Genomic DNA, 18,365 nt, shown 5'->3' on the forward strand with positions numbered 1-18,365 from the left:
ATACAGAAATAATACAAAACAACAGGATAGATATTATATCTTTCATGACTATTCATATAGATTGAATTTTGAACATTTTAAATATATACAAATTTTGCAGACATTTAAAGACGTTGTGCATAAATAATTTATTATGCATATAAAAAAATCCGGCTTTTTATGGGCATGACATTCAAAATATGTCCTTTCAAACAAATAATTTGTGGCCACAAATGAACATTTTGTGAACACATTTTAGAATTTTGTGGCCACAATTTAGTAGCCTATATTGTGTGCACTTATTTAGCAGACACAAATTAGCATTTTGTGCGCACAAATCCGTTTTTTGGGGTGGGGGTGGGGGGTGGTGGTGTTGGATGTTGGATTTTTTTTCTAACCAAAAGAGTAAATTAATAGTAGGGATCAATTACAAACCGTTTGCCACAATACTATATTGTGGCAGAACAAATTTTTATTTAAGGGAACAGTTGATCATTTTATTTTATGAATCTCATGTCCATCGTATAGTGAATATTGTGAAGGTGTGAGGTTGGTTTGACTTTAGGAAGTTTGGAAGTTTGTTTATGATCACAGCAGGTCACAGTAAAATGGAGGAACATGAGTAGGAATGTTGCCTTCACGTTGACCATTTTTAATCTCCGCGTCTTTCACAACAGTGAACAGTGGTGCCTTCAAGTTTGCATGATAAAATTGGATATTTGAGAACAAAGTCATCGTCTAAAATTGTTATGAATTATTGTCCTCTACGGAAAAAAAGACGCACACAGGGCTATTATTGTTGTTTGGTCTTATATGTGTGTTTGATATTAACAATAGTTTATTTATTATGCAACTGAATGTGAATTTCTGTAAATTGAAAAATGTGCAATAAAGTTGATTTGAAATAAATATATATATATATATATATATATATAAATAAATATATATATATATATATATATATATATATATATATATATATATATATATATATATATATATATATATATATATATATATATATATATATATATATATATATATATATATATAACATTTGCTAAAAAAGAGAGTAAGAAAAGAACAGGACGCAGATTTAATGCTGGCGTGCTTAGTAGGTGGATCCTCCAAAAGCCCCGCCCCTGATAACGTCACGTGTTGCCTCTTTAGTCGGGATTTATTGAAAAGATCCTGGCCACTACTGAGATTTCCGACAGTACTTTAAGGTGACATTTCCACAGCTCCGTTCAAACTTGTTAAGCAGTAGAAGTGAGGAAAATCAAATATGAAACACGTCGTTGATGTCACTGCAGCGTCTTTGGGAGCGATCCTACTTCTGCTTTGCATCTCTTCCATCAGAGGTAAGTGTCCTTTTAACCAGACACGTTTCATTTGCTGTTCATTTAGTTTCTCCGCTCAGAAGATGCTCATTGTTATGTTGCATTAACCATTTACTATTGACACGATGTCTCTATAAAGCTTTATGAAAACAATGATTTCGCGATTTAAACCATAAATTGCTGATGTTTCTTACATTTCCTGTTTGAAATGTCAGTTCCACCTCGTTTCTAATGAAACTTCAATTGGACTCTAGTTTAGTTTCTGTTACAAAGTGTGAAACTAGGTGTAAATGGAAACTTCTATGGGTGGAGGATGTTAATAATAGCAAAAAATAAAGTGTGAAAAAGTTTAAAGTCTAGCTAATGAAAACAGCCTTCAATGTTTTCTTGAAATTTGTTTATCGGAATAAAACAATAATAGGCTGAAGACACCGTTTCCCTCTAAAAGTAGTTTAATTGGTACATATACTGCCCACAGATTACAGTGCATTATTTTCATGTGGTGGTTCAATGAAACTTTACTCTGTTATTAAAGGAGAAACTATTATTAGTAAGTTCCAATTTGCCCAGTAATCATTAGAAGAAGTAGATTTTTATTTTGTGTGCGTGTATTTTTGAAACCGATGTGCTATAGTGACAAACGGAAACACAATGAAAGCTTTATCCAACAAAAAGTGTTGTTTTTTTTTTAACTAACTGATTACATGACATAGCATTGTGTAGATGCCCCTGTGATCACGTTTTGTTTACACATATGGACGTACAGATGGAGTTGATGAAAACAACATATGTGGAGCTGTCTGGTGCCAGCATAAACCAGCTGTCTTTAAATTTAGATCAACCTGTACCTGTGCTGTCAGTCTGAAGGATAAAGGGTGCCATTCACCTGGTGTTTCATCCCCCTCTTTTTGTGTTAATACTACCCACCTGGCAGTAAAGTGTTCTTCATGTTCTGAGTAACTGAGTGAACTCACGATTGTGTAACTGCCTTAGCCCTGGAAGAGAGGCATGCTTCTGTCTAACCTGGCTAATCCTGCAAGCTGTTAATCCTGAACCTGTTCTACTGTCTATGATTACAGCAAACAACATTAAAAAGTTTATTACTTTAATAAATGCAACCTTAAAAAAAAAAACACAGGGCACATTGGATTGTGTCATACTTTTAAAGAAAAGGAGGCCAATAGAGGAACACAAATAATACACATTCAACAGGACGTTGCACCTTCAATGGAACTAATCTGACAAAGTGATTGACATTCAGAAATGCTGTCCATCTTTCCACTACACCACTGCTTCAGCTCAGTGACATTAGCAGCCATAGTGACGCATGACTCATTTAGGAATTGGTCCTGCATTTTTAAGTGCGTTAAACATTAAACCTATTGCAATATCTTTGGTTCTTGTTTTTCCCAGACATGCTGTAGTGAACTTGTTCTCCAGTAATCTTGATTACTGGAGAACAGTTTTGGTCATAGTCTAACAGTCTAGAACCCTTTGGCGTCAAGAGGAATTCAGGTTCTACCCCATCGACTGCACGTGTGGGATTTGTGGCCGGATTGCTGTTTTGTTGTTTTTCAAACATCCAGGCTGATATTTTTCTTCTTTGGCTTTGTGTCAAGAATTGCACCAGACAGGGAGTGTTTAGAGCTTAAACTGTGCTGACGTGTCTGAGTCAACCGTCCAAGGAAACAAACACAACTGACAATGTGAGGTCGAGTAAAAGCATGTATTACTTGCCTCAGATGGATAGAATATTATTTGTCTGTAAGGAAAAAATATAAACAAAAAGAAAAGAGACATACCCAGAAAAAGAACTTTTTCATGTTTTTTGCATTAAAAGATTTGTAACTTTTGCAAAGATGTCTCCGTCAAAACACTTCATTCAAACAGTATTGCATATTAACAACCTATTCAGCATTTAATCATATTTTAATCTACATACTGAACTTGTTTGACTTTGAGTGTGTGGGACTTAGCAGAAGAATGTCACCATTAAACTGAGTTTGGTTGTGTCATTAGTGTCCTATATTGTATTGTATTAAAAACGTACTTTTAGTAACAATAAAAGAGGCAGCAACATAAATAAACATAAATATGAAAACAGTAGCATTTATCTTAAAAATCCTGGTACAGAGAAATGTGAGTCACACATGCTGCCTTCATTTAGTGCATACTCAATCTTTTAAGCCTGTGTTGTTTTGAGGTTATTTAAAAATGTGCTTTAATATCATTAATTGCTAAAACAAGTAATGCTTACACATGTTTCACACCTAAAATGTCAACTTTGGGTTTGGAGTCGTCAATCAAGACTGTAAGGACTGTGTTCTGTAAATAAATATTTTTGTTGCAGTGTCTTGAAGTATCTTAGCACAAGCATACATGAATAAAAAGTTTGGTTGCAGGAAAATAAAGTTGGAGTTTGTTGAAATAAATCCAGGTTTATACTTTTTGGTGTTTCTTGATTGAAGCACCTCTATTCTGACCTGGATGACATGAATAGGAAGGAGTCTATATCTTATCATCACCTCTATCAACACTTAAAATGATGGTCAATGTTAGGTTAGGAATGAAATCCTCATGCAGAGAAAAACAGCCTGTTAAAAAAAATCTATGTTCTCGATACCAGGACTTTTTGTTTTGCCTTGCTACCTTTGCCATACAACTGCAGCCAAAAATGAAATATAGTATTTTTTGTTCGTCAGCTCGTAGTCGAGTATGACCATAGCAATACTAATAGTACATTGTCTAAGGGGCGGAGGGATGTGTCCGCATATGGCTAATAAGGCCAATACGGGCAAGAAAACCCCTTCCACAGGTTGAACACCAGTGAGAGGGGGTCGTGTTGGTAGATTGGTCAGCTAGAGCCTTACGTTTTTGGCGTTTTTCCTTGGCTGCGTTGGAACGTTTATTTTCTGAGTAGATGGCACCTTTATGAATCAAGTTACGCCAAGTCGGTCTGTCAGATGCTGCGGTTTCCCACGTGGAAACGTCGATATTGAAATCTTTCAAATGTGATTTGATGCAGTCTTTGTAGCGTTTGCGCTGGCCTCCAACTTTCCTGCTACCATGGCTGAGTTCACCATACAGCAGCTGTTTGGGTATCCTGGAGTCTGACATACGGCAGACGTGTCCTGCCCATCGTGTCTGAGCTTCGCACATGGTGGTAATGACGCTAAGGAGGTCTGCTCTCTCCAGGACCTCAGTGTTTGTGATTCGATCATGCCAGCGAATTTTAAGGATATTTCGGAGACAGCGGAGATGGAACTGCTGGAGAAGTTTCTCATGTCTTCTGTAGGTGGTCCAGGTTTCGCAGCCGTAAAGAAGTGTTGTTAAGACGACTGCTCTGTACACTTTGATCTTGGTGTTTTGTAAGATGCCTCTACGTTCCCAGACTGACTTCCTCAGTCTCCCAAAGGCACTGCTTTGTATTATGTTAGAATTGCATTTTTGGAGAATTATGGGCCTTTTTGCTTGATTTTCTCAGGTGACTTCTGTGAGGTGAATCACTGCTACAATGGAGCAACATGTGTGACCGGTGTGGGGGAGGAGCCTTTCATCTGTATCTGCGCGGATGGCTTTGCAGGAGACACCTGTAACCTGACAGAGACAGGTACAGCGTGCTCTAAAAGGAAGTCATGCTTGTCTTATGTGTGTAGGACTAACGGGGCCTCCTTTCTGTTTCACCAAGGTCCTTGCAGTCCTAACCCCTGCAAGAACGATGGGACGTGTGAGGTCATTGCTTCGTCGAGAAGAGGAGATGTTTTCAGTGAATATATCTGCAAGTGCCCGTCTGGCTTTGAGGGGGTGCACTGCCAGACGAGTAAGGGACTTCCTCCTGCCCTATCTTATTTCCCAAATATATTTTTTTGCTGGAAAAAAAAGCATAATAACTAGGAAAAAATCATATATAAGTTGCACCTCTGGTCAAACTATCCAAAAACCCACAACTTAAAGGCCTGTTCACACGGGGACGAATTTCGCCGGCGATTTTCGCCGACGTTTAACGCCTCGTGACTAAACAAAGGGCACCAATGTGAGTGTGCACACCGACGCGAAAAAACGCCACGCGCCAAAGCGTCAAAAAAAAAAAACGCCTCGGGTTCGTTTTTTTTTTTCGACGCGTCGCGTCGAAATCTATTCGACCAATGAGAATGGCGCTTTTGCACACGTGTCTGGAGCTTCTGAAGTTACAGTAAAACACAACTTGGGGGCGCTCAAACACAAAACTGCCTTGCTGAGCACACATACCAGCGAAGAAGATAGACGCCAAGTAGCATCTACACTGCCGCGAAGAAATAATGACGGACATTCTTAAATATCCCCTTAACAAGTACCAGTTGGAGCTACTGATGCTTGAAATATTCATGTTTTCTTTGTATGATTCTGACAAGCGCGTAAATACTTGCTCTCTTCTTCTGAGTAAAAAGCGACTTTAAGAATCGTAAAGTTGCGCAGCGCCACCTTGTGTACAGGAGTATTTCTGTTTACATTAAGCACCATCTAACGTCAGGGAATGAAATTGCATGTTCGCTCGGCTCATCGTCAGCGAAAATCGCCTGGTTGTGAACACAAAAGACGTGGCGAAAAACGCTGGCGAATAACGCCTGGCGAATATTCGTCCCGGTGTGTACGGGCCTTATACTCCAAAAAATACACAAAAAGTTTTTGCAAGTTAAAAGCATCTTAGCCTGTTTTTATGGAAAAAATCTAGAATTTTATAGCCTTAATGAAATCAGAGCATGTCAAGTTGACAACAAAAATTAGTCTAAAGGCCCGTACACACCGGGACGAATATTCGCCAGGCGTTATTCGCCAGCGTTTTTCGCCACGTTTTTTGTGTTCACACCCAGGCGATTTTCGCTGACGATGAGTGGAGTGAACATGCAATTTCATTCCCTGACATTAGATGGCGCTTAATGTAAAACAGAAATACTCCTGTACACAAGGTGGCGCTGCGCAACTTTACGCTTCTGAAAGTCGCTTTTCACTCAGAAGAAGAGAGCAAGTATTTACACGCTTGTCAGAATCAAACAAAGAAAACATGAATATTTCAAGCACCAGTAGCTCCAACTGGTGCTTGGTTCGGGGATATTTTAGAATGTCCGTCATTATTGTTTCGCGGCTGTGTGTAGACGCTACTTGGCGTCTATCTTCTTCGCTGGTATGTGTGCTCAGCAAGGCAGTTTTGTGTTTGAGCGCCCCCAAGTTGTGTTTTACTGTAACTTCAGAAGCTCCAGACACGTGAGCAAAAGCGCCATTCTCATTGGTCGAGTAGATTTCGACGCGACGCGTCGAAAAAAAAAAACGAACCCGAGGCGTTTTTTTTTTTTGACGCTTTAACGCGTGGCGTTTTTTCGCGTCGGTGTGCACACTCTCGTTGGTGCCCTTTGTTTAGTCACGAGGCGTTAAACGTCGGCGAAAATCGCCGGCGAAATTCGTCCCGGTGTGAACAGGCCTTAACACAAGAACACAGAGAGTACATAGCAAAAAAATGTGCAAGTTATCAGGAACAATATGATACCTTCATAAGAGCAGGTTGTTCTGAAAGGGAGAACCCACATGGATTCACTTTCCCATCCTGTTGCAGCATCAGCAGTGAAAGAGATGTGTCCCTTCAGCAGTTTTATAAAAGGACTCATTCAGTGGCCTCTCTAGTTATTTTGTTTGGCTAATCAGGAAGACCAATGCAGGCTTCTTAATATGCAGATGTCCTCGTCACAAGCTCAACACTCCATCTATTTGTGCCTAACTTTGACCTAAACACACAAAGAATCTGACTAACATCATGTTTGCCTCAATAGAGAGTCCTCCGTTGAGCTGAAATTAATGATTTAATATTGCTGTTTATCAGTTTTTATGAAAAGTTTTTCTTTCAGAAGACAATGAAATGGCTACGGTTAAAAATACAGCTTTGTATCATAACTTTATCTCATGCTCTTGCTGAGTTGGCAAATTTTCGGTACCAGACCCTCCCAAAGGCCACAGTCTGACCACCAAGTGTAGTGTTGGAAAAGTCTGGCTGTCCACACCCAAATATTTCCTAACTTGAATCCAGACATATGGAAAAAATGGTTTTGAGTCAAACCTACATTGCATACAATTATAATTGAAATTAATATAAACAGTTGAAAAAGTAATAACAGGATCCTACGCTGTAAAAAAAACAAAACTGTAACAAAACTCAGTAAAGTTGAATTTTAAGACAAGAAAAAATGGAAAACAAAAAACAATATAGCTCATTAGAAATAATAACTTTCAATACCAATAGCACTTGTGCAGAGAACATAAAAAAGACAACTTGAATGTTGATTTCAGAGTGTTTTTCCAGTGTTTATAGTTGTTCTAAGCCTATGTTGCTGCAGACAAACAGGGACCTGTTTCTAAGTTGTGACCAATCCTCTTAGCATTAAAGGGAACTGAGCCATGTGGCATTACGTCAACCTGTCATCTGCTTTAGTTCTCAGGTTTTCTAGGTTTGTATTTGGAAAACGGGGCATTCATGCTGTATTTGCAGGCACATATTCTGTTACTTTATTATATTTTTGTTACATTACAATTTTCAATTTTTAGATTAAAATGTGGCATTTAGCTTAACACACCTATACACAGAAAAGCCATCATATATAAATACAAAAGACAAAATTATACAGTGACTGAAGCTTTATAAATAAAACAAATGAGATAAAAAAAGATGTGTTGAATGTGGAAATACTTTTTTGTGAGTTTTAGTAGAAAGTATAAAACAACCGTCAACTCTGGTGTGATTTGGATGAAGGATGACGTGTTAAAAATCAAACAGTAGTCAGATTTGTAGTTTGTACTTTTTTTTTCTGGTTCACCTTTAAATATAAGGTATAATATTGATGATTTTTCTGAATTCAGGTAGCTTTCGAAAACTCTGATCATCCTGAGCATCTCTTCTTTCTGAAAGTGCCCCATCATGTGGAGAAAAAAGTTATTACTCAGAGTTCTCAAATAACAAAGGGCCCACTTTCTACACATCTTTTTCCCCTCTTTCTGCATTTTTTTCTGTATTCTTGTATCTCGCTACAAAGGTTGTGCCCCTACTGATGCAATCTCAGCATGAAATAACATTTTTACATCAACAAGAAAACAAAATCTAGTCTGTGTGTTGACAAATTTGTGGTTAAGAAAGTTCTGGTTTGGATATTTTTGTTGTAAACTGGTTCAAACATGTAATAATTTTATTTATATTTTGCCCCATAAACATCACATAACAGAGTATTTATCTTATACAGTGTTTTGGTACAAATCACTGAATGAGATTTGGTACAACTTTCCAAATTTACAACTTTGGAAAGTTGTAAATTAATCTACAACTTTACAATACGTGAAATACAGGATGATGAGACATAAGTTCCCTTTCAGGCAATTTATGCTTGGTTTTTGTAAGTTTCAAGTCACTTTGCTTCCAAAATATACTCTCAAGTCTAGAAAGTTGTTTTCTTTCCATTGTGTTCCACTTTAAATAATCCGTTTATTTATTTATTTGTTCATATAGATGTAAATGACTGTGCAATGGAGCCTTGTAAAAATGGAGGGACATGTCGGGATCTTGATGGCGACTACACCTGCAACTGCCCGTCTCCATACGTTGGAAAGCAGTGCCAGCTGCGTATGTTCCTCTGCTACCTTTTTAATATCTGCAGAATCATTTTTGCTTTATTTCAGAAATTTTTTCACCGTTTGATTGTTTTACTCCTTGTTTTTAATTTATTTTTTTATCCCAGGTTGCATTTCTCTTCTTGGAATGGAAGGAGGAGCGATTTCCGAGTCCCAGATTTATTCTTCCTCTGTGCACTATGGTGTCCTGGGTCTGCAGCGCTGGGGCCCAGAGTTGGCTCGACTCAACAACCAAGGCATCGTCAACGCCTGGACGTCAGCTGCGCATGACAGGAACCCATGGATTGAGGTGAGACAAGGGGAGCATTTCAGTAAAAGGACCATTTTCAATCGAGACACTGACTTGCTATTTTTATTTATTTTTTGTAAAAGATTAACATGCAGAAGAAGATGCGTCTGACGGGCATCATTACTCAGGGAGCCAGTCGCATGGGTGCAGCTGAGTACATCAAGAACTTCAAGGTGGCGAGCAGTCTGGATGGAATCAGCTACATCACTTACAAAGCGGAAGGTCAACGGCGGGATAAGGTTAGACGCTGCTCCATCGCAGACCGATCCTCAGTTCCTTTCTTTAGCTTTCAGAGTCAGTTTTTGTTTTAAAGTTTGGTATTTTTTTGCCCTGGTTTTTCTCTTTTTGCGGAACAGGTTTTTGTTGGAAACTCTGACAACGACAGCACAAAGACCAACCTTTTTGATCCGCCTATCGTGGCCCAGTACATACGCATCGTCCCTGTGGTGTGCCGCAGGGCCTGCACGCTGCGCATGGAGCTGGTGGGTTGCGAGATCCACGGTAAGCTCAAGCAGAACATCTGAACCAATGTCAGTGCTGCAGATCATAAACTCTATGTCATTACTAGTTTTACATTTAGGGAAACTGTACAGGTTTTTTACATCTTCTATGGGAACGTCTTTTTGTTGTGGTCTTGCTAGTGAGCAAAATAGGATAAAAAATGGTTGATTTGTTGAATTTCTTGCATGATTCTTTCTCTGTACCTCCTATTCCTTCCTTTTGCTTTTGGTGGGGTTTAAACTGATTATATGTGGGATGCTTTTGGGACTATTCTATTTATTTTAATACATGTGCAGGGTTGTTTCCTTTATTCTCTGGGTGTATTCACTTGACTCTTCCTATTTTGTCTGCCCTCTATCCTTCCTTTCCTCCGTCCTCCTCGGCCTTGTTGCTCGGCATTCACAGCTTCTTCAAACACGGCAGGTTGCACAGAAGCTCTGGGAATGAAATCCCGTCTCATCTCAGATGAGCAGCTCTCAGCCTCCAGCTCTTTCCGGACGTGGGCCATCGACGCCTTCACCTGGCACCCTCAGTTTGCCAGACTGGATAAAATGGGAAAAACAAATGCTTGGTCTCCAGCACACAACAACCGCTCAGAGTGGATCCAGGTGGGGCACAGCCTTCCTTTTATTTTCCTGGTTGACTGCTATGTGAGTCAGTTGACTCTGCAGAAACTCACAGTGTGTTTCTCTCAATCAAACATTAGGCTGATCTGGAGAGGACAAAACGCATCACAGGCATTATCACTCAGGGTGCGAAGGATTTTGGGGTGGTGCAGTTCGTCTCGGAGTTTAAAGTTGCATATAGCGACGACGGAAAGTCGTGGACTGTGGTGAAGGAGGAGAACACTGACAATGAAAAGGTCAGACATCTTTGAAGAAGGGAATTTGACTTGTATGTCTAATGCTACGTCCACACCGGGCATGTGCTGAGTGTTCAAGAATGCACTTTACAGGTATTCTTGAACGTGTCTCGTTGTTACACGGTATTGGCGCATTTACTTACAACTGGAAGAAGTTGTGATTCTTGCTCCAGGCTTTTTTTTTCACAGCTATGTTCTGATATATGAAAGACCTAGTGTCAGACTTTTTGCCAGGCACAAACCGCAATTATTAATTTGTCCTCTTCGATCGGGCTTTATATAGATGGCACTACTGTGCTTTGAAATGGATGTTACCCATACGTCACTACCAAATCCAAGTCCCTGCTTGGTCAATTGGTTTCACTTTCAACAGGCATTTAATGGTCACACGTTTTGTTCATAGAGCCTGAAAATAGACATAAAAACTTGCGTAGTGATGCACGAACACGAGAGGTTTGCAAGCGGATTGTGTTTACATGGACTGTGCATGTAAACATGTAAACTTCCGAGCCCAGTGTGAACGTAGCATTCCATGGTCGCTTCACTGCATCCACCTTTTGTAAAATAACATTTCAACCACATTTGCAGATTTTTCAAGGGAACATCGACAACAACACCCATAAGAAGAATATTTTTGAGCCCCCATTTTATGCACGCTATGTGAAAATTATTCCTTGGGAATGGCACGAACGCATCACTCTTCGCCTGGAGCTGCTGGGGTGTGATGACTAGAGACTTACTCCAGGAATCCAAGCCAGGGTGGATAATGGATCCTAAAAAATGTTTAATTTTTGCACTCGACAGAGATCAAGTTCACCCATTAGCTTGGACTTTTAACACTTGTAGCACTTTCTAACTAGCGTATTAAGGTTTACACATAATGATCAGTGCAACTTTGTATTTTTACTTATAGAAACTTCCTTAAAAAATGCCCTACAATCAATCCTTTGGAGACACTAACATATATTATTTGGAAAGCTAGACAAGTGATTGACAGATCCCATCACCTGATGGATCAACGTTTTCCATTGTTGTTCGTTCAGCTGCTGTTTTGTTACTTGAGCGCATATGGCGATTACAGAGTAAGTACTCACTAAACATGTGCACCAATGTGGGACAATAAGAATTTTCACTTCTGTGTTTTTAACAAGTTGCCACACTTTTCTGCTTCCTTCTCAAGTTTAACTGTAATTTAATACATTTTTTAACAAATGTGAATATGAAGAAAATGAGTTTGTTTTTTTAAAGTTCTACATTTGAATTTTTTTATTAATTGTTGGTCTTGAACATTTAATAAAGATTAAACAAAGTCTCTACTGTGTTGGTTTTTTTTTTTTTTGTCTTTTTATTTTTATTTACACACAAAAACAGATTCTGGTTGTGTTGAACATGACATTGAAAGCTTATTTTTTCTGTTATTTTGGGTTGGTTTGTGAGACTCCAGGACTGTTTCATTTAAAAAAAAGATTTATAGTAACCATCTCTTTACTTAAAATAATGTTGTCAGACTGTGAAAATGCTTAACTTTTAGTGATATTGTCTTGCTTTTATGAAAAACAGAATGACATGCCATTATAATTATCATCAGCGCTTTCAACTCTCAGGTATGCAACGTTCGGCCTCAAGCATCAGCTTTCATCTCTGTGACATGAAGACTATGCAGTAGAAAGTGTAATCCCTCAAGTCCATAGTAGTGAATGTGCAAAAACTTACAGCTGCACCTGAAAGAGAGCATAAAGACCTAAACATATTGGATGTTTATATTCATTTGGCTTCAATATTGTTGAGTGTTATTTAGTTCTGACTTATAAGAGCAATGTCAGGAGGAGGACCAAGCACGGATCACCACGGTCGGACAGCTGCACGCCGCCTGGACGTTTGCAGAGCTAGATAGCTGTGAGGCTGGCTGGCTTTCTGATGGAAGTGTTCGATATCCCAACACAGGGTCATGCAAAAACCGGTCCTGCTCAACAATTTTGGGTTCCCTCCCTCTGAGCTCAAGTTTGGGATCCATTGCTGCAAGTTAGAGAAACAATAACACTAGAATAGAATTTGTAAAAGCTGCAGCCATCTCTCAACTGGATTTTCACACAAGAAAAAACATACAAGTTTACTGAGCCAAATCTTGGATTCTAAACAATGTTTACCCTGCAAAAATGGTTCCCCCAAAATGTTAAGAATAATGAAAAATATTAAGAACTGTAAAAACATATCATAAAGTCATGTTTTAAAGAAAAGGAAAAAACAATAGCAGTTTGTCTGTTATGCAGCACTGGTGCAAATCTTTTATTTTAAGCACAAATACATTTTTTTTGTTGCTTTCAGCTTTTTCCGGTCATGTGCATCAAATTTTACTGTCAAAATGTATAGATAAGTTAACATTGCTTATCATTTTAAGATGTAAATAAAACTATTTTAATTTGCGAACTTCAAGTAGCAAACACTTGACATTCTAATCATTTCAAATGACTAGAGCTCAATGTTTGACTTAAATAGTTTATTAAGGTATATTCCCCTCATTACACTTAAAACGTAATAAAACTTCTTGGATTCCACAAAAAGGAAATTGCATCATTACCATAGCTCTATTGAAAAGTAAATTGATATTAGATAACACTAAAAAAACACACAAAAAAATTAAATGATGGTAGAACAAGATGGCAGAAAAATCTGTGGTTGAGTTTATAAACCTAACTATTTAAATGAAAGCTAATTCAAATGTAATATAAGGGTTTTTGGAGAATAACTTTAAAACTGTCCAACTGTCCATCTCCCAGGTGATTTTCCAAAACAAGCATTATAAACCCTTTTACAAGTCTCCAAATAATACAGCAACCAACTTTAATTATTTGTCCCCCAAAAATAATTCCATTAGAGCAGTTTTAACAACTTTAAATTAAATTCAATTTTATTTTAACAGCCCAATTTTACAAGTCGTCTCAATGCATTTCAAGAACATTAAGTCATGGAATTCAACAGGTAAATTCTAAACTAAACTAACCAGACTTAGTTAAACTGGGCATCCTTGCCCTTAGACCCTCCAAGGAAAAACTCTTAGAAAATCGAATTCCGGAAAAAAAAGAAGAAGCCTCAGGGGTGTCCACATGAAGGACGGATCCTCCCCAGGACGGACAGTCGATGTACCTGAACTCTTTAAAGCAACAGAACATTTCAAAATACAAAAAAAATGTGTTCTTAAAAGCATATGGAATCCTGGGGGAAAGGTCCCAGCAGTAAACATGCCGGTACATCAGGTAGCTGGTACAGAAGTTCCACAACAAATTCAGAACAGAACCAGCAACCAGCTACTGAAACTCGGCTTCAAAGAGGATTCTTTCAATTCTTAACCTGACATCTGTCTTTTTCTGAGGGGTCAACCTTTTAAAGATTTTGACAAGGTTCATGAAGTAAAATTCATCACAGTCTTGAGGTTTTTCCATGTGGGTCTGAACCCTCTGACTGCCTTTGGAGGAGTTTGGTGATCCACGTGTGCTCATCCCTGAAGCAGCAGGATTCAGGAAATGGCTGCTGCTTTCTTCATGGCTGTCCTCCGAATCACAGATGTCGTCGCCGTTGGTATCATCAGTGACCTGTGAAGACAACAGACAAAAAATGAATGATGTTATTTATATACACATGCTTCAAATAGATGAAACAAACTTCTCTTTAAGTAACTTCTTGTACTTGGACAAAAATGTGTAAATCAAAACATTTTTCATTACCAATAAAAAAATTCAAAATCATGTTGAATCACGTATTGAATCAAATTTTAAACATATTAATGTAAATTAAATAGATTAAGTGTCAGTTGTACTCAGCCCTTCAATACATCTTTTTCATTATAGATGTGGGAAAATTGACATTTAGTCTATAACAATTTTTGAATTTTGATTCTGTTTTTCTCTGTCACAACATCAACGTAGATTGATAAAAAGAGAAAGTTGCTACTCGTATAATGTGCCCAAAAAAGCTACAAGATACCACTAAACGTTCTTATTGCATGTAGCTGCAAGAAGATCGTCCTATGGCGTATATCAGTGGTGGGCCGTCAGGGCCTTCTCTGAAGGCCTAAAAAATATATGAATCATGTGTTGATCATATTTTGTCCACGCATACTCATTAAATAATTCCAAATGGTCTGTCCTTTCTTTTTTATTTTGTTAATGATGATTTTGCTGCTTTCAGACACGTATTTTCACATTGGAGCATCTAACCAATTGCAGTTCAACTGTCCTTTGTTGCCAGGCAGGAGAAGGGCCTTCACCATGAGTTGTAAAGGCCTGCTAATACCAAATCAATGTTGGTCATTCATTTCTTTCAACCAATCAGATTTTGAGTTGGTGTCAGCAAGGCCTTCTAGCAGGCTTAGGTAACGTCACAGTATTCAGACCTTCTGACTGGACAGAAGTTTCAGGAAGTCACATACAGTCTTGTCCAGTTTGACACAGAACACGGAGCACTCTTGGATCTGTCTCGGTTAAAAACAGAGCTGACTGTAATGTACTCTATGGATGATTTTGCAGGAAAATCTCCCACTAATCTCCTTGTCTTCCTTCATCAGAAAAATCTGAATGAGAGCATGAAGCAGCTGTACAGATTTGTGTGTTTGGCGCTCACCATCCCCGTGTCCACTGCGTCTGTTGAATGGAGACGTTCGGCTCTAAAGCTAATTAACCCTTGTGCTATCTTAGATGACCCCACCCTTACATTGACGTGTTCTCCCTACCATGACAAAGGTGGATAAAGGTGGAAAGATTTCATGTAATCCATGGACACCAGTGAAGATCACAAATCATTAAAGAAAAAAGTTTTAACGCACTGTCTAGTGGGTCTACATGACCCAACTCCTAACGGTAAAGTGCCTAGGATAGCACAAGGGTTAAAACGTACGCAGAAACACAACTGGACAGACTCGGATCTCAGCACTTGCCTTGATGGAAAAGAAAAAGGACTTCAACTGAAACGCGATAATCTACATAACAGGGTGATCAAACAGTTTATGAGGAAAGAGAGGAGGATGGATTTTGTCTTCAAATAATCTGATTTTTTGATTAGTGAAATAATAAATATAATAAATAATATTTCCTATTTATGTGTCTGTTTTCAATGTTTTTTGCTGGCTGTGGTTGCATAATGACATTAGTTTACTGTTTTGTTTATTCCGTTTTTTTAGAGGCATAAAAATGGTTAATGAGGGGCTGAGTGATTCAGACGCAGCACTAAAGGCCCAGGTGTGTAATGCACAGTCCGCTACTGGTGTACATAAATCAATACTCAGAAACAAACCTGATCAGAGTCTTACCATGAAACGCTGTAGCTTGGACTGGTTCTGATGTTTAGTCTTCAGTGCCTCCAAACATAGAGGAACATGATTTACAAAATCTCGTCTCCTTATTAATGTGGCCTCGCAGTGCAAACAGTGGTAATGAGGCTTTCTCCTGCACCCAAATGAACATTTGTGAACGGTGTAACCTAAAATAAATGAAGGCATTAATTAATGATCACACTTTCACAGTTCAAATTAAGTAAATACAAAGTACGGTGACCCTGAAGTGCAAACCACGCCAACAAATCACTCAACGCAAAAACATTTTAAAGATACAAATGACAAAACGGCAAAACAAAAAATATTTTAAAAAACAATACATCTTAGAAATCAAAAAATGTCATTAAGCAAAATAGAATTACAAATTAAAATGAAAAGTTTCAGAAATAAAAGTAATTTCTAGAAATAAAAATCAAATGTTAAAAAATGAAACAATAAGAAACCAGAGAAGGAAGGAACTGCCACTGATTGGATGATGATGTTTGTTTTAAATAGGTCTTTAATATCCGCATCTAAAAGTTATATGATAAGTATAGAACAAATCCAGCATCACTTCATTCCAAATAACTTTGTGTTTGATATGATGGACAAACGTCATCATCCAATCAGAGATGTCCCAAAGATCCTTCCTTTTCCAGTTTCATTTAGTATTTCTTTATTTATTTTTTACTTGTCCTGTCCAAAAGCTGAGCAAACAGATGAGAGCCGAAGGCCTCTTGTGTTGGACATATTTTACTTTCACAAGAGGGGTCATGAATCTTCTGACACACCAGGTGTAAAATTGAATAAACCCCTTTTGTAATGTATATTAAAACGTATTTCACATTAATTATATTTGTACGTTTTTTGTTGGACCAGACTAAAAAAGAACAGGAGAGAAGAAGAGAGAGGGATGTTAGAGAGGAGGGGGAATAGGTGGGTGATTATAGAAGGGAGGGGCAAAATCATAAAGTCTAACTTTGTTTTGATTTCTAAAACATAATGCTATTTTTCCTTATTAGCTTTGCTTTTTTTTTGTCGTGATGTTTTTGCATGGAGTGGTTTGTTGATGTGATTTGCATTTCAGGGTCAGCATAATAAACAGATGGGTAAAAATACCTCCAATGGAACAGGCGAACTTTCTATGAGATTCCAAATGCAGCAGAAGTTTTCTTCGCCTTGTAGGTTCGAAACACTCCGGAGGGCAAAAGGGGCAGTGATAGAGTGCTGGTGAGCAACAATTGGTGCATTTCTCCAGAGGGGGGAAGGACGATCCTCTGCAGATTGTAGGATGCTCGATGAGCTAGAAAAAGCAAGGCAATCGTTCATGAGAATACTCTAAAATGTCAGCACCGGTAAAACCTGACCTCTCTGAAGAGGAATCAATGAGAGGCTCGGGAAGACTCGACCCCTCACATACACTCACACACAACACTCTGATCAAGTCAAGAAAAATATATAATTGTACATATTTTGAGTAGAAACTCACTAATAGTAGAAATTTTAATTTAGCATTTAATGTGGCAGCTGCTCAATACTCCGCAGAAAACTTTAAGAACATTATGTTCTTAAAGTAAAGTCTAAGATATGTTCAACATATCTTAATTTAGCCCAACTACTAACTTAAGCTAGCTAATTTAAAAGCTATATCATCGATCATCAGCATAGCTAACAATGCTTTAAAAACCAGGTAAAAACAACACTCATTGGTTCACATAAAAACTCTGTATAGCTGAGAATACCAACAACAAAATCACATTAACAAAAGAATAGTGTTTTCTGTCGCTCCTAAGTATGTTTTCTTACTTTATGCTCTTCGGTGTCCATGCTTGTTACAAAAAATACGTCGCTCCAGTGTCTTTCCCCCCACGGATGTTAAAACATTACGTCACTTCCGGTTTTACGGTCTTTTTTATATAAAATTTTTAAGACTTTATAAGATGACACATATTCATATACATAGAACAGAAAGAAATAAAAAAAATGAATAAAATAAAATACAATCCAATAAAATTAGAATTATAGGGTATACAAAGACCGTATAAAACAAACACCTTATTAACAATAACAAATAAAAGTTTGAAAGGAAAAAGTAAAAACATCACCAATTATTCAAATCGTATTTTTCAAATATGTTCCAAAGTCTGCAGATTTTCAGAGTTAGCATTTTGAAATCTAAATTTTAAAAAAATATTTGGCATGGGTATACTTACATTAATGAATACCATATTTTGCTTTAAAATGAATTAAATTAAGTAAGCCGGACCTGTCGTTTTCGTTCTATTTAAAACAACCCCAAAAATAATGTTTAAGACATAAAGAAACAGAGAAGAATATGTTTCTGTAGCAAATCTTAAATACTAGACCAAAATATTGAAGCAAGCTCAAAGTAGAGGGGCTATAGTTGGGCACACAGTCGTTTATTCGGGCGACGCACAAAAAACC

The 18,365-nt window shown here is 37.9% G+C and overlaps 2 protein-coding genes across 3 annotated transcripts; one reads left to right on the forward strand and one right to left on the reverse strand.

The window, feature by feature from the left end:
• Positions 1-1,127: 1,127 nt before the first annotated feature.
• LOC101170575 (lactadherin-like) lies at positions 1,128-11,927 on the forward strand. 2 transcript variants are annotated; one of them, XM_011488248.3, is made up of 10 exons: positions 1,128-1,340; positions 4,804-4,929; positions 5,008-5,139; positions 8,842-8,955; positions 9,071-9,252; positions 9,336-9,491; positions 9,609-9,753; positions 10,159-10,361; positions 10,460-10,615; positions 11,204-11,927. In XM_011488248.3, exons 1-10 carry the CDS (start codon positions 1,265-1,267, stop codon positions 11,345-11,347), a joined length of 1,434 nt encoding a protein of 477 aa, XP_011486550.1. In that variant the 5' UTR covers positions 1,128-1,264; the 3' UTR covers positions 11,348-11,927. The 2 variants fall into 2 exon arrangements, with proteins under 2 accessions (XP_011486550.1, XP_004066938.1); XM_004066890.4 differs by having other exon boundaries at positions 1,152-1,340; positions 10,177-10,361.
• A 942-nt stretch (positions 11,928-12,869) lies between these two features.
• LOC101170825 (uncharacterized) lies at positions 12,870-17,851 on the reverse strand. The gene is made up of 4 exons (XM_004066891.4): positions 17,727-17,851; positions 17,040-17,223; positions 15,918-16,087; positions 12,870-14,205 (listed from the first exon to the last, which is right to left on the reverse strand). The coding sequence occupies exons 1-4, from the start codon at positions 17,745-17,747 to the stop codon at positions 13,921-13,923; spliced, it is 660 nt and encodes a 219-aa protein (XP_004066939.1). The 5' UTR covers positions 17,748-17,851; the 3' UTR covers positions 12,870-13,920.
• Between the last annotated feature and the right edge of the window lie 514 nt (positions 17,852-18,365).

This window comes from Oryzias latipes, chromosome 3 (genome assembly GCF_053564925.1).
Source record: "Oryzias latipes strain Hd-rR chromosome 3, Olatipes_Hd-rR_3.1".
Classification (NCBI taxonomy): Eukaryota; Metazoa; Chordata; class Actinopteri; order Beloniformes; family Adrianichthyidae; genus Oryzias; species Oryzias latipes.